The 16,218-nt window shown below is 43.4% G+C and overlaps 1 protein-coding gene across 1 annotated transcript in view; it reads right to left on the reverse strand.

The window, feature by feature from the left end:
- LOC115462049 (zinc finger protein 431-like) overlaps window positions 1-16,218 on the reverse strand; it is a 116,244-nt gene that overhangs the window by 73,621 nt on the left and 26,405 nt on the right. The window contains exons 4-5 of the mRNA XM_030192097.1: window positions 15,925-16,051; window positions 2,947-3,060 (exon numbers count right to left, since the gene is read on the reverse strand). Coding sequence (XP_030047957.1) covers window positions 2,947-3,060; window positions 15,925-16,051 — 241 coding nt within the window. The remainder of the gene's footprint in view (window positions 1-2,946; window positions 3,061-15,924; window positions 16,052-16,218) is intronic.

The raw sequence follows: 16,218 nt of genomic DNA on the forward strand, positions 1-16,218 counted from the left end.
TCATGGAATCGGAGGTAGGGTATTATTATGGATTAAGAACTGGTTGAAAGATAGGAAGCAGAGAGTAGGATTGCGTGGCCAGTATTCTCAGTGGAGGAGGGTAGTTAGTGGGGTCCCGCAGGTGTCTGTGCTGGGTCCGTTGCTTTTTAATGTATTTATAAATGACCTAGAGATGGGAATAACTAGTGAGGTAATTAAATTCGCCGATGACACAAAATTATTCAGGGTCGTCAAGTCGCAGGAGGAATGTGAACGATTACAGGAGGACCTTGCGAGACTGGGAGAATGGGCGTGCAAGTGGCAGATGAAGTTCAATGTTGACAAGTGCAAAGTGATGCATGTGGGTAAGAGGAACCCGAATTATAGCTACGTCTTGCAAGGTTCCGCGTTAGGAGTTACGGATCAGAAAGGGATCTGGGTGTCGTCGTCGATGAAAACGCTGAAACCTTCTGCTCAGTGTGCTGCTGCGGCTAGGAAAGCGAATAGAATGTTGGGTGTTATTAAGAAGGGTATGGAGTCCAGGTGTGCGGATGTTATTATGCCGTTGTATCGCTCCATGGTGCGACCGCACCTGGAGTATTGTGTTCAGTACTGGTCTCCGTATCTCAAAAAAGATATAGTAGAAATGGAAAAGGTACAGCGAAGGGCGACGAAAATGATAGTGGGGATGGGACGACTTTCCTATGAAGAGAGGCTGAGAAGGCTAGGGCTTTTCAGCTTGGAGAAGAGACGGCTGAGGGGAGATATGATAGAAGTGTATAAAATAATGAGTGGAATGGATCGGGTGGATGTGAAGCGACTGTTCACGCTATCCAAAATACTAGGACTAGAGGGCATGAGTTGAAGCTACAGTGTGGTAAATTTAAAACGAATTGGAGAAAATTTTTCTTCACCCAACGTGTAATTAGACTCTGGAATTCATTGCCGGAGAACGTGGTACGGGCGGTTAGCTTGACGGAGTTTAAAAAGGGGTTAGATAGATTCCTAAAGGACAAGTCCATAGACCGCTATTAAATGGACTGGAAAAATTCCTCATTTTTAGGTATAACTTGTCTGGAATGTTTTTACGTTTGGGGAGCGTGCCAGGTGCCCTTGACCTGGATTGGCCACTGTCGGTGACAGGATGCTGGGCTAGATGGACCTTGGTCTTTCCCAGTATGGCACTACTTATGTACTTATGTACTTATGTACATTTACGAGACTGGATTTTAGGCTCTGATTCGTTGACTGATTTTTCACTGGAAAGATCTCTGTTTCAGCCCTAGCATCTTAATTGCATGCTCAATTTAATAAACTGCCCCTTTGGATATGTGGAAGTGTTTTATTTAGACCTCTTTGGGTCTTATGGAGAGAGTTGCTCCAGTATTAGGGTCAAGAGGTATCCGGCAGTATTTTACTTCCCATTGTGGGTAATGCAGACTTTTTGCCGGGAATGGAAACGGCAGTTTTCAGACATTGGAGCATAAAGGGTATATTGTTGTTAGAGCATCTTATCAAGGAGGACAGGACATTTCTTACTTTTCCTGACTTACAACTGCGATGTGGAATGGCCAGAGCAGATTACTTTGCTTATTTTCAATTATCATACTATATTCACTCACTTCCCTCGGGTAGTCTGTCACGTGGTTTTGGGGTTTGGTTCAGAGACTTTTTGGAAGGAGATGCCTCGGGGCAGGCCTCAGTTTCATGGTTTTATGGGCATTTATGTACAGGAAGAGAGCCTTTTTCAAATGAAGATCTCTGGAATGAGGGGGCATATGACAAAGATAAGAGGGAATAGGCTTAGGAAGTATTATTTCACAGAAAGGGTGGTGGAGGGTGTGGAATGGCCTCCCGATGGAGGTGGTGGAGTCGAGGACTGTTCCAGAATTTAAAAAGGCATGGGATAAGCATGTAGGATCACTTAGGAACAGGAAGAATTAGGGGTTATAGAGGATGGGCAGGCTGGATAGGTCATATGGCCTTTATCTGCCGTCATGTTTCTAATTGGCGAAACATCTTCCACTGCGAGATTACCACAAGGTACTGGGAATGTGGAAAAGGGATCTTGGTAGACCCCTTCATTTAGTATATATGGTGGCTGCCCTTGTTATGATCCCTAGACTTGTCCATAGTGCAAAGTTACAGGAGTGCCATTATCATACTATTTATAGAGCTTATTTTCTCAAGCAGAGCTTACTTAGCAGGATGTGCGGCTACCTTCAGCTGTTTGAAATGCAAGGTAGGGCATAACTCGTTTTTACATGGTATCTGGCAGTACCCTAAAACTGCACAGTTTTGGAGATCACTTTTCAATATCTATCGCTAGTACTGGGTTTTCCCCTAAGGGTGTCTATGGCTGGGGCTCTTTTTGGCTCCACTAGGATGATAGGCCTGGAAACTGGAGGGGCTAAACGTTTTGTTCTTAAGTCATGTATTTTGGAGAAGAAATGCATTCTTAATCATTGGACTATCCACTCTCTGTTTGGTACTGGAGAAACAAACTTCATACCTTGATGCTCTGGGAATCCTTTGGAGCACATTGTCACCAAAATGGCAACAGCGGTTTTTAAAGGTCTGGGGTACTTACCTACAACAGGTATCGCCCAGGACACGTAGCCAGATGTTAAACCAATTCACTGTTGCACACAGAGTTTACAGCATTTTTTATTTATCAGCTCTTGGGGGGGGGGGGGGGGTTGGGAAATGGGAGAGGGTGGGCACGGGGGAGTGGGGGATTCACTGAATCTTTGCTTGTGGTTCAGAGTGTGAAGAACTAGGCCCTGACTGCTCTCTGTTGTATGAAAGCTTTTGATTTTGTTAAGGGGGAGGGTTTGGGACTGTTGTTCTGCTGTGTGGGGGTTCATTGGACAGTTGTATGTTCGAATTTTCAATAAACAGATTGTCATAATAAGTATCCAAATGCTTGATGTTAAATGACCCATTAAATCCAAAACTTTTACTTACTGTTAGTAAAGTCATTTGGATTTTCTTTTCCCTTCCAATTAAATTGTTGAATGAAATAGTTCTCGTCTTCTTTTTTTATCTTGAATATAACATCAGGATTAACAATTGAATAACCTGTCAATAAGAAGTAGGAAAATTACTTTTTAAATGCATTTGCAAAATCCCTGGGAAGGTTCCATCTGTTTCATGTTCTTATAGAGCATTGTGTGATATGTACATGGAGGTGTGTATAGATAGCTTGGAGTATGTGTATTTGTCTGATAAAGCTTGGAGAGAAGAGGCAGCAGTTGCCTGCCACTTGATTAGATTATATTATAGAGGTTTTCTGGTAGACATTTCTCTTCACAGCCTTCCTAGGCAGAGGCATTGCAGGTGCAATCTTCCAGTTACCATTTGGAAGGGGTTACACGTTGTACAATATAGTTGACTAGTGTGCAGCTGACATGTCATGAGCTTATGCAGAAGTCATACTTCCCAGAAGAAATCTGAGAGGTAAATCCTCTCTTTGTTCTTCTGTGCCAAAATATTTTGAATAGAAGAGGTGCTGTAATGACTTCCAGAACAGGACAGAACTTCATTAGAAAGTTATTTGCTGGGAAGTTGCTTTTAAACTTGGGGAAAGGTAGACTCAAAATTAAATAAGTATTCGCAATATCTTTATTTTTTATTTACTCTACTTAAGCATTTAAAGTCTCTATTACTGTTCAATAGGCTAGCAGTTAAGGGATTATTCTAGAGTTTACCACAGCATCAGTGTACAGCAGAACTGAAAGTCACAGGAAACCCCAGTTTAGAGTTCTAATTTTAGTTTGCCGCACAGCTTTGCCATTTAGAATAAAGGAATACAGAGCTGATAGTCACAGGAAACCCCAATTTAGAGTTTTAACTAATTTGCAGCACAGCTTAGTTTCCATGGTGTAAAACCCTTTTTCCCAGAGTTTTAAAACTTGAACTTTCTGCCACAGTACAACATTAACAGATAGCATCTAGAAGGCACAGCAGGGCCTAGTTCAGTCTTCATTCCCACCCACCCTCAGCTCATCTCTTCATTTATAATCTTAATTTATAGTTAGTTATTCTAATTAGGATAGCAAGAAGGAAATTTTCATTACAGAGTTTAAATTGCATTTCATTACTTTCTGAGAAGCAAACACTAAATAAAACACAAATATACCATATAATCCAAAGGCTCGTTTATATTAATCTAATATCCTTAGTTAGTACTTTAACAAGTTTTAGATTATTGAACAAATGAATAATATTAAGATGCAGGATGTAACAAAAGAGAGGGAACAAAGTACAAACTAAAGTCCAAACAAAAAAAACAGCACCACGGGCCTTTAAAAATGGAACACAGTTCTTTAATGAATGAGCCTTGACAAAAAGACCCGACACGGGCCGTGTTTCGGTGACTAGCACCTGCGTCAGGGGTCACAGTGATGACGTGGAAAACTTGGGGAATAACTCGAATATATTCCTCTACAATATATTATTCCTTACCCCACGTCTCATGTAGTAAAAGCTACAAAGCACCAAGGCACTTTCACTTTCTGTATCAAAACGGCCCGTGTCGGGTCTTTTTGTCAAGGCTCATTCATTAAAGAACTGTGTTCCATTTTTAAAGGCCCGTGGTGCTGTTTTAATATTAAGATGCAGACAGCAGTCCAACAGTGAGAGGGGTACTATCCAGTCTTTTGCATTGAGTGTCACATGTATGATTATCTTCCAACTGGCGAGAAGTAATATGGGTGTGCCTGATGCAAAGAGCTCCTAGATATCAGAGAACAAGTCCGTTCTCTTGAGACTAGAGTAGCAAACTTGGAGGAGTTGAGGGAGACTTTCTGACTTTCTGTCTCCCTCAACTCCTCCGAGAAGGCCTACAGGGATGTCGTAGAGAAGTCCCACCTCCAGTCTGGCATTCCCTGTGCTACCTTAAAGGAAGGAGGTCTCCTAAAAGGAGAGCATCACTCTGGTGAAGTAGGAAGTAATCCTGTAGCCAGGACATGCCACCAGGAGATGCAATATTCTCTCGCACTGAGGATGTGTCTCCAGAATCTTCTGCCCAGGTGGGAAGGATTAGGACAGCGACTGTAGCTGGTAATTCAATCATTAGGCATTTAGATAGCTGGGTGGATGGTGAGCATGAGAATTGCTTGGTCACTTGCCTGCCTGGTGCAAAGGTGGTGGTCCTCACACATCACCTAAATAGGATTTTGGATAGTACTGGGGAGGAGCTGGCTGTCTTGGTAAATGTGGGAGGAAGTTTCTGGAAGCCAAATTTAGGCTCTTACAAGCAGATGCTCAAAACTCTGGCACTATTAGTACAGCACCGGAAAAATACCACCACAACAGAGCTCTACAAAGCTCCCTAATGCTCAGTGCTAATGACATGCAAATTTAAACATGATGTCAGTGCTGAGCATTAGGGAGCTGTTTCCAGTTCTGCGGGAGAATTGTACCTGGGCATGTGCTCAAGAACTGTGCGTTAAGCACAGTCTTGAGCGCATGCCCAGGTACAATTCAGAAAAGTCCTGACCTGTGAAACAGCCTTGGTGGTCCAATGGATCCCAGACTTCCCCACCCCCCAAAGACTTCCTGCTCTGGTGGTCGGACCCCAGACCCCCCACCCCTCATAATACTAAACCCTGAAGTAGGGACCTGGTGGTTTGGTGGACCCCAGACCACCCACCTCCATCCTAAAATAAATAAAACCATGGTGGTCCAGTGGGACCCCTAGGCATGCCCCCCACATCCTGAAGACCAGCCCTGGTGGCCTAGCAATAGACCTCCCCCCCAACCCCTTGATGAAGGAGGAGGGATCGAGTCCCTCCTCCTGCTGGGCGCCATCAAAATGATAGTGCTCTGCCCTGCCCAGTGCATCCTGGGGCCATTTTGACGGTGAGCCCAGCAGGAGGAGGGACTAGGACTGAATCCCTCCTCATTGATCAAGATAGGAGAGGATTGGGGAGCCATCACTAGGCCACCAGGGCTAGTCTTTGGGATTGGGGGGCTTGGCCAGGGGTCCCACTGGATCACCATGGTTTTATTTATTTTGGGGGGGAGGTGGGGGGCACTGGAGTCCACGGGACCATTCCTTCCCTGCTCAGCACTACCCTAATGCAAGCTCCGATCTGGTGTAGGGTTTGCCACAGGAGGCGTGCACTTTTTTGGTGCGCTGCACACTGAGCATTGGGGAAGAATAGGGAATCAGCCTATCTGCATGCATTTGCATGCTCATTGTACACAGAGCCGTCGAGCATGTTATTTCACGTGCTCACCAGCTCTGAGCATTTAGCGGTAGAAAATGCAGGTGCTAGTCTATGCCAATGGCCTCTAGTGTCCACATTTGCTTCTAGGCATCGGAGACTTAGTCAGAAAGCTAAAGTACAGATCCCCCAAGGAGCAGCTTTTAAATTAAAATGGGGAGGAAAGCCGACAGTCGCCCAGGAGAGCATGGTTCAGTGTGGAGTATCCTTGAAGGTTTCTATAGAAACAGGACACTTATGGAATCCTGAAAGAGAGGTTTCAACAACGGTGAAAGAAAGCCAGCAGTTTTAAGAAGAGAGCAGGGTAAAGGATGCACATTATCCCCGTCAATTTCTTAGCGGCTTGTACGTGCAAGGAAAAAACACAATTTGAAGTGTCTGTATACAAATGCTAGAAGCCTACAAAATAAGATGGCAGTTAGAATATTTAGCACTAAATGATGAGGTATCTAAGAAACTGGTGGAAGGAGGACAATCAATGGAACACTATTAATGGTACAAATTACATCACAATGATAGAGTGGATCAAACTGGAGGTGGGGTGGATGTGTAATAAGTTAAAGAGGGAATTGAGTCAAACAAAATAAACATTCTACATGAAATAGCAGCATTGCTGTGTGAAGGGGAGGATTATTCTTATAGGGCTGTACTACCATCCAACTGGACAGAACAAACATACAGATGAAGAAATTAGGAAAGCTGGCATACTGGTCAACAGTATAATGGGTGATTTCAATTACCCTAATATTGACTGGATAAATGTTACATCAGGGAGTGCTAGGGAGGTAAAATTCCTAGATGTAATAAATGACTGCTTCTTGGAGCAATTGGTAAAGGAAATTACAAGAAGGGGAGCCATTTTAGAATGCAGGGCATAGTACAAGGAGTAACAGTGTTGGTTCCGCTTGGAAACAGCGATCATAACATGATCAAGATTGGGCTATTATCTGGAGAGAAGGCACAAAGAAATCTACTGTAGCAGCATTTAGTTTTCAAAAGGGTGACTATGATAAAATTAGGAAAATGTTTAAAAGGAAGCTAAAAGGATAGGCTACAAAAGATTAGGACTTTAAATCAGGAATGGTCGTTGTGTAAAAATAACATCTTGGAAGCCCAGACCAGATACATTCCACGAATTTACAAAGGTGGAAAGAAGAGAAGAGAAAACCACAGCCAGCATGGTTAAAAGATGAAGTGAAAGAGGCTATTAGAGCCAAAAGAACACCCTTCAAAGAAAGGAAAAAGAACCAAAATGAAAAAAATAAGAAGCAACATAAGCACTGGCAAATTAAATGCAAAGCATTGATAAAGAAGGCTAACAAAGAATATGAAGAGAAACTTGCCGCAGAGGCTAAAACTCACAGTAATAACTTTTTCAGGTACAACAGAAGCCAAAACACTGAGAGGGAATCCATGGGACAGTTAGATCATGAAGGAGCGAAAGGGGCACTCAGGGAGGACAAGGCCACAGCAGAGAGACTGAATGAATTCGTTGCTTCAGTCTTCATGGAAGAAGATGTAAATCTACCTGTACCAGAAATGGTTTTCAAGGGTGATGATGCGGAGGAACTGAAAGAAATCTCAGAGAACCTGGAACACATACTGAGCCAAATCAACAAATTAAAGAGTAGAAAATCACCTGGACCAGATGGCATGTACCCGAGGGTACTGAAAGAACTCAAAATATGAAATTGCTGATCTGCTGTTAGTGATCTGTAATCTATCATTAAAATCATCCATAGTACCTGAAGACTGTAGGGTGGCCAATGTAACTCTGATTTTTAAAAAGGATTCCTTGGGTGATCTGGGAAATTACAGACTGGTAAGCCTGAAGACATTGCCGGGCAACATAGTGGAAACTATTATAAAGAATGGATAACGGTGAGACAGTTGATGTAGTGTATCTAGATTTTCAGAAAGCTTTTGATAAAGTTCCTCATGAGAAACTCCTGAGAAAATAAAAATTTCATGGGATAGAAGGCAATGTTCTGTTGTGGATTGGTTATTGAACAGAAAACAGAGGATACGGTTAAATGGTCATTTCTTTTAATGGAGGAGGGTAAACAGTGGAGTGCCACAGGGATCTGTACAGGGACCGGTGCTATTTAACATATTTATAAATGATGTGGAAATCAGAACGACGAGTGAGGTGACTATATTTGCAGATGACACAAAACTATTCAAAGTTGTTAAAACACATGTGAACTGTGAACAACTGCAGGAAGACCTCAGGAAATTGGAAGACTGGGCATCCAAGTGGCAAATGAAATTTAATGTAGACAAATTTTTCTTCATTCAATGTGCAATTAAACTCCGGAATTTGTTGCCAGAGAATGTGGTAAAGGCGGTTAGCTTAACGGAGTTTAAAAAAGGTTTGGGCGGCTTCCTAAAGAAAAAGTCCATAGACCATTATTAAATGGACTTGGGGAAAATCCACTATTTCTGGGATAAGCAGTATAAAATGTTTTGTACTTTTTTGGGATCTAGCCAGGTATTTGTGACCTGGATTGGCCACTGTTGGAAACAGGATGCTGGGCTTGATGGACCTTTGGTCTTTCCCAGTATGGCCATATTTATGTAAATGCAAAGTGATGCACATTGGGAGGAATAATCGAATCAAGTTACCTAACGCTAAGATTATTATTATTATTATTTGTTACATTTGTATCCCACATTTTCCCACCTTTTGCAGGCTCAATGTGGCTTACATATAACCGTTAACGGTGTTAGCCGATTACAGTTTGAACAAATACATAGTATGAATGAATACAAAGTGATATTGTGGTATAATGAGGTATATGTATGGTAGGAAACAGTTGGGGGGAACTTAGAGAGGGAAAGGGGGAAGAAGAATCAGGTAATGTCCACTGCAGTCTTTGGTTATGTTATGTCGCAAGTGACCGGTATTTTTATGTTGGGTCAGTGGGGTATGCTCTTCTGAACAGGTCTGTCTTTAGTGCTTTCCGAAAATTTAGGTGGTCGAGCATAGTTTTTATTGCTTTTGGCAATGCGTTCCATAGTTGTGCGCTTAGGTAGGAAAAGCTGGTTGCATAGGTGGATTTGTATTTGAGTCCTTTGCTACTTGGGTAGTGGAGGTTTAGATATGATCGTGCAGATTTTGTGGAGTTTCTGGTTGGCAGGTTGATGAGGTCTGTCATGTATCCCGTTGTCTCGCCGTAAATAATTTTGTGAACAGTCGTGCAAATTTTGAAAGCGATGCATTCTTTGATTGGTAGCTAGTGCAATTTTTCTCTGAGTGGTTTGGCGCTGTCAAAACACGTTTTTCCAAATATAAGCCTGGCTGCTGTATTTTGGGCAGTCTGAAGTTTCTTTATGATTTGATCCTTGCATCCCACATAATTTCCATTACAGTAATCTGCGTGGCTTAATACCATGGACTGTACCAGGTTACGAAATATTTCCCTCGGGAAGAATAGTTTTACGCGTTTGAGTTTCCACATTCAGAAAAACATTTTCTTTATGGTGGATTTCGCTTGAGTCTCTAGTGATAGGTTACGGTCAATTGTTACTCCGAGAATTTTCAGGCTGTCTGAGACAGGGAGGGTGTATCCTGGGGTGTTAATGTTTGTGGGTTTGTTTGTATATATTGTATTGGGATGAGATGATGAGACTGTGTGTTTTTTCTGTATTGAGATTTAGTTGGAATGCATTTGTCCATGATGTTTAAGCTTAGTTTGATTTCGTTGGTGATTTCTGCCAGATCATGTTTGTATGGGATGTAAAATATAACGTCATCAGCGTAGATAAATGGGTTGAGGCCTTGGGTGGATAGGGTCTTGGCTAGTGGAGTCATCATGAGGTTGAAGAGGATCAGTGATAGTGGTGATCCTTGCGATACTCCGCAGCCTGGTTTCCATGCTGACGATATGTTTGTTTTTGATTTCACTTGATATGTTTTTGTGGTTAGAAAGCCCTTAATCCAATTCAGAGTGCCACCACTGATTTCGAAGTATTCTAGGATTCTTAGCAGTATGTTATGGTTAACCATGTCGAATGCACTTGATATGTCAAATTGGAGAAGGAGAATGCTCTTGCCTATTGCTATTTCCTGCTTGAATTTGGTTAGGAGAATGAGTAGTACTGTTTCGGTGCTGTGTAGGGGTCAAAATCCTGATTGTGGCATGTAATATAGTGAATTTGTTTATGTAGTCATTGAGCTGTTTGCAGGGCCGCCAAGGGGAGGGCAGAGGGGACAAAATTCCCCGGGCCTCCAAGAGGGGCCTGGCGTCACAGTCCCCTCCACATGCCCCCCTCGCAGACTAGGGTGGGACACAGGGAGGGAAGGACCGAAGGGAGGCGATCTGCAGACTGCCGCTACTGAGCTTCTTTCACACGGAGCGAGGTCGAGGTGAGGCGCTATGATTTGAATTCAGGGGGGCGGCCTTGCCCCGGGCCCGGCCCAGTCTCTCGGCGGCCCTGGTTGTTTGGTCACCAGTCCTTCCATGAGTTTGGCTACTAGTGGGATAGAAGCTACTGGGCGGTAGTTGGTAATATCATTTGTTTTTTTTCTTAGTGTCTTTTGGTATTGGGGTGAGCAAGATGTTGCCTTTTTCTTGAGGGTATATACCCTGTTGTAGCATGAAGTTTAAGTGGGATGTGAGATCTATTATGAAGAATTGGGGGCAGATCGTATTAGGTAGCTGGGGCAGGTGTCCAGTTGACAGTGGCTGTTTGAGTATTGTTTAATCGCCTGGGTAACTGTGTCGGCGGTGAGTAGAGCGAAATTGGACCATATTCGGTCAGCAGGGTATTCACCAGGGGTTGGATCTAGACCATTAATGAAGTTTTCTATGTCCATGTTGTTCTGAGGTAGGGTTTTGTGTAGGTTTATGATTTTTTTCATTGAAACATTTAACAAGGCTGTCTGAGGATGGGATGTCATTATTGGTTGTGGTAACCGGTGTTGTGTCTAGTATTTTGTTTACTAGATGGTATAGTTTCTTCGTGTTTTTGTAGTCCAGCCCAATTTTAGTTTTGTAGTACGACCTTTTGGTCTGTTTTATTGCATATTTATATTTCCTTTGTAGTTGTTTCCATGCGTTGAGTGTTTGTTCGTCTTTTTTTTTCCATGCGCGTTCCAGTTTCCTAGTTTGTGTTTTTAGTTTTTTCAGTTCTTCATTGAACCACAGTATTGAGTTGTGTCTACATGAGGTTCTTATTTGTAAGGGTGCTATTTCGTCTAGTATGTGTCTACATCTTTTGTCCCATTCTGAGAGGTAATATGTGGATTCCGTTTGTGCTGTCCAATTGTTGTTGTATATTTGTTGCCAGAATGTATCCAGGTCTATTTGTCCTCTCGTGGTATAAGTTGTGTGTTCTCGTGTGCGGGGAGAACCCCTTTTTCGCCATTTTAGGGCTAGGTTTTGTAATGGTCAGTCCATGGTGTTTCTGTCCAACTAGTTTGTGTTATGGTTAGGTTCTGGTCAGTGGACAATTTGTATGAGATGAGGTCGAGTGTGTGACCCTTCACATGGGTTGTTTGCATGTTTGACCATGTAAGGTCGCATAGATGAAGGAAGTCCTTGCAATCTCATGCGTTGGTAGAGTTTGGGTCTTCAAGGTGAAGGAATTAATGTCTCCTAATACTAGTGTATTGGAGTTAGATACACATGTATTTGAAACGAAGTCCATGAAGTCCGCCTGGCTTTCGTTCCAGTTACATGGTGGTCTGTAGAATAGGACGCAATTTAGGTGGTCGAGTAGGGTTTTATGGTGGATTCTGATTGAGGCTATTTCGAGTTGGGTTGTTATAGATTCCGCAGTGGTTTCAATTGTGAGGTGAGATCGGTATATGAGTGCTATGCCCCCTCCTCTTTTTTCTTTTCTGATCCAGTGGGTGATTTTGTATCCTGGAGGACATAGGTTTAAGATGATAGGGTCCTTCTGGTCATGGATCCAGGTTTCAGTGATGAAGAGTAGGTCAAGTTTCTCTGACGTGATCCAGTCTGTTATTATTGTTGTTTTGTTTACTACAGATCTGGCGTTGACGTAGCCTATTTGAATTTTTTGGTATGTGTCATCTACATTCAGTATTATGTGGACTTTTGTTAGTTGTCATTTCTTGGTTTGTGTGGGTTTTTTATGATTTTTCTTATCATTTTGTTGAGGTTATACGCTTGTTGGTTCTTTTCCTTTGTTTTGGTTTATGTCGGTTTGGTGTGATGTGGTGTGTTTGGTCGGTATTCTGTTATTGATTAGTCTGGGTATATTGTTGATTTCTGCAATAGGGGTGGTCTTTGTTAGGTGGATCATGGATAAGGAGTAGATTGTAAGGAGCAGTATGGTGGTGTTCATTATGGTATCATTCAGTAGTATTTAGAAGAAGATTGTTGCTGTATTCAGCGTTGGGGTTATTCTTCCAGACCCTTGTATTTACGTAGCAATCTTGTCCTCCTTAAGAGTTGCGAAGTCTCCATCTTGCGAAGGTAGCGTTATGTCGTAGGGCCATGGTTTATCAGATCTAGCGTTCTCGGGATAATTAATGTTTAGTTACAGGACGTGCATTTCTCTGTTTTGATGGCTGGCACCACTCACGGTATGCAGTGATCACCGGTCCCAACCCAGCGCTGCGGTTCTTTATCCTCATCTTACCAGACAAATCTTGAAGGGGGTTTAATAGTCTGGAGTGGAAGTGAACCTGTCTAGTCCGTTGTAGGCAAGGAAGCCGTTTGGTTAATCTCTGTTTCCAGTGCTCCGTGCAGCTGTCATTGGCGTTCACTCGAATCACAGCAGTAAACCTGTGAGCTTGTGAATCTTTGAGGAGGTATAATAGATTGGAGTGGTAATGATCCTAGCTAGTCCACTGTAAGCAGGAAGCTATTTGGTTAGTTTCTGTTTCCACTGTTCCAAGCTGCCGTCATTGGTGTTCACTCAAGGCACAGCAGCAACCTATGGATGCTGTTTCCACGTTGTCTTTCTGCGGGCTATACCACCGTGCACTGGGCGTCAGGCAGACGGCCACGGACTCACCGTCGCGTTGCCTCTGTTACTCTGCTCCCCTCTGCTTCTCTCGTTGCCCGGGACGCGGGCACCGTCGGCCGAGCTCTTGGCTGTCCTGGTGTGTCCCGTGCTGCAAGTCAGGTGACCAGCGGGTGGCGGCGAAGCGGCCGGACCGGGCGCAGGGCTGAGGTCACGCGGCCGCGTGGTCTGCGGCATGGAGAGACACGGTTGCCTTTTGTCGTTTCGGGTGGGCTGGCGGGTGGAAGGGAGGATTGGATTCACCAGCACCACTGCTCGGTCATCCTGTGGGTGAGGCCAGACTGCCTTTCCCTTCACCAGGGGCAGTGCCTCCTTCAGCACCTCCTTCAGCTGGGTCTCGCTGACTGGCTCGGCCGTGCTCGCTGCCCACCACTCTCGTCGCGGCGCCGATCCCCCGGAGCCCACGTGGAGCACCGCCCATCACTCACCACCCGGCACCACTCCCCTTGGAGCCCGGAGCTCAGGTGGATGCATCTTTGGGGCCAGCAGCCAAGAAAAAGATCTAGGTGTCGTAGTAGACAATACACTGAAATCTTCTGCCCAGTATATGGCAGCAGCCAAAAAAGTAAACAGAAGGCTAGGAATTATTAAGAAAGATGGTAAATAAGACTAAGAATAATATAATGCCTCTGTATCGCTCCATGGTGCGACCTCACCTTGAGTATTGCGTTCAGTTCTGGTCGCCGTATCTCAAAAAAGATGTGGAGGGGAATTTTTGAAAGAAATGTCTAAATCAGAATTTGGATGTTTTACAAAGACGTCCAAATTCCAAATAGGAAAGGTCATTTTCGAAAAAGATGGACATCTATCTTTTGTGTTCGAAAATACTATGGACGTTTTTTTGATTTGGACGTCTTTGTTTTTCAGCCATTTTTGAAAAAAAAACGTCCAAGTGTAAAACATCCAAAATCAAGCCATTGGGACATAGGAGGAGCCAGCATTTTTAGTAGACTGGTCCCCCTGACATCCCAGAAAAGCAATAGGGCACTCTAGGAGGCACTGCAATGGACTTTGTAAAATGTTCCCAAGTACACATCTGACCATTGCTCCCTTACCTTGTGTGCTGAGCCCCCCAAAACCCACCCCAAACCCACTACCCCCAACTGTACACTACTACATAGTAACATAGTAACATAGTAAATGACGGCAGAAAAAGACCTGCATGGTCCATCCAGTCTGCCCAACAAGACAAACTCATATGTGCTACTTTTTGTGTATACCCTACTTTGATTTGTACCTATCCTCTTCAGGGCACAGACCGTATAAGTCTGCCCAGCACTATCCTCACCTCCCACCACCGGCTGGCTCTGCCACCCAATCTCGGCTAAGCTCCTTAGGATCCATTCCATTACAGGTGAAGGGGGCACCTATATGTGGGTACAGTGGGTTTCTGGTGAGTTTTGGAGGGCTCACAGTTCCCTCTACAAATGAACAGGTAGTGGGGGTTTGGGCCTAGGTCCACCTATCTGAAGTGCACTGCACCTACTACTAAACTACTCTAGGGACCCAAATGCTGCTGTAATGGACCTGAGTATGACATCTGAGGCTGGCAAGAAATGTTCTTCAACACACTTTTTGGGGATGCGAGGGGGTTAGTGACCACTGGGGGAGTAAGGGGAGGTCATCCCTGATTCCCTCCAGTGGTCATCTGGTCATTTGGGGCACCTTTTTGTGCCTTATTCGTAATAAAAACAGGTCTAGCTCAAGATGTCTAAGTTTTAGTGCTGGACGTTTTTGCTTTGTTCCATTATGGCTGAAAGACGTCCAAGTCTTAGGAACACCCAAGCCCCGACTTGAACACGCCCCTGATACACCCCCTTGAGATTTGGATGTCCTTCTGATGGACTTCGGAGAAAGACATCCAAAATGACATTTTGATTATACCGCTTTGGACGTTTCTGTGAGATGGACGTCCAAATGCTGACATGTCACTTTTTGGACGTCTATCGCTTTCGAAAATGAGCCTGATAGTGGAATTAGAAAAGGTTCAAAGAAGAGTGACCAACATGATAAAGGGGATGGATTTCCTCTCATATGAGGAAAGGTTAAAGAGGTTAGGGCTCTTCAGCTTGGAAAAGAGGTGGCTGAGGGGAGGTATGATTGAGGTCTACAAAATCTTGAGATTTTTTACACTTTCAAAAAGTACAGACTAGGGGACACTCAATAAATTTATATGGAAGTACTTTTAAAACAAATGGATGGAAATATTTTTTTACTCAATACATAGTTAAACTCTGGAACTTATTGCCAGAAGATGTGGTAACAATGGCTGGCATATCTAGGTTTAGAAAAGGTTTGTCCGGTTCCTAGAGGAAAAATCCATAGTCTGTTTTTGAGATGGACATTGAGGAAGCCACTGCTTGCCCTGGGACTTGTAGCATGGAATGCTGCTACAATTTGGGTTTCTGACCTGGATTGGCCACTACTGGAAACAGGATACTGGGCTAAATGGACCATTGGTCTAACCCAGTATGGCTATTCTTATGTTCCCGAGAAAGAGTCCAGCTGATCTTGTGTGAAGCCTCTAGTTTAAGATTTATATTTTATCTTACAGCATAGTGCAGCATTTTCTTTCACTGGCTCCTATTGCATATGGAATGACATCAGAAGCCAGGTTCTAAATTTCAGGTGCCCATGGTACCTGGTATCTGTGATTTTTATGTTGAAGATTTCATGATCTGCCTTTGCAGTAGATGATAGAGAAGATATTTACCTCGTGACAAGAGGATGACATGAATCTCCTTGATGACTTTTTTATAAAGTTCTTTCTTCCATTCCCCAAAAATTTTCCACTCTGCTTCCAAGAAATAAGCAGCAACATCATTGAATGTGATGAATGCCTGGAACAGCAAACAGGATACCCTAAGTCAAAGTTTCATTCTTTTTTCCATTTCATTTTATGTTGTTAAATATATACCCACCTATACTTCTAGATGGTTTACAACAAACATATATAATAGTTTACATAAAAACAATAATGGAAATAGAAAATCATTCAAAATAAAAC

The sequence above is a fragment of the Microcaecilia unicolor genome, chromosome 2 (genome assembly GCF_901765095.1).
Source record: "Microcaecilia unicolor chromosome 2, aMicUni1.1, whole genome shotgun sequence".
Taxonomy (NCBI): Eukaryota; Metazoa; Chordata; class Amphibia; order Gymnophiona; family Siphonopidae; genus Microcaecilia; species Microcaecilia unicolor.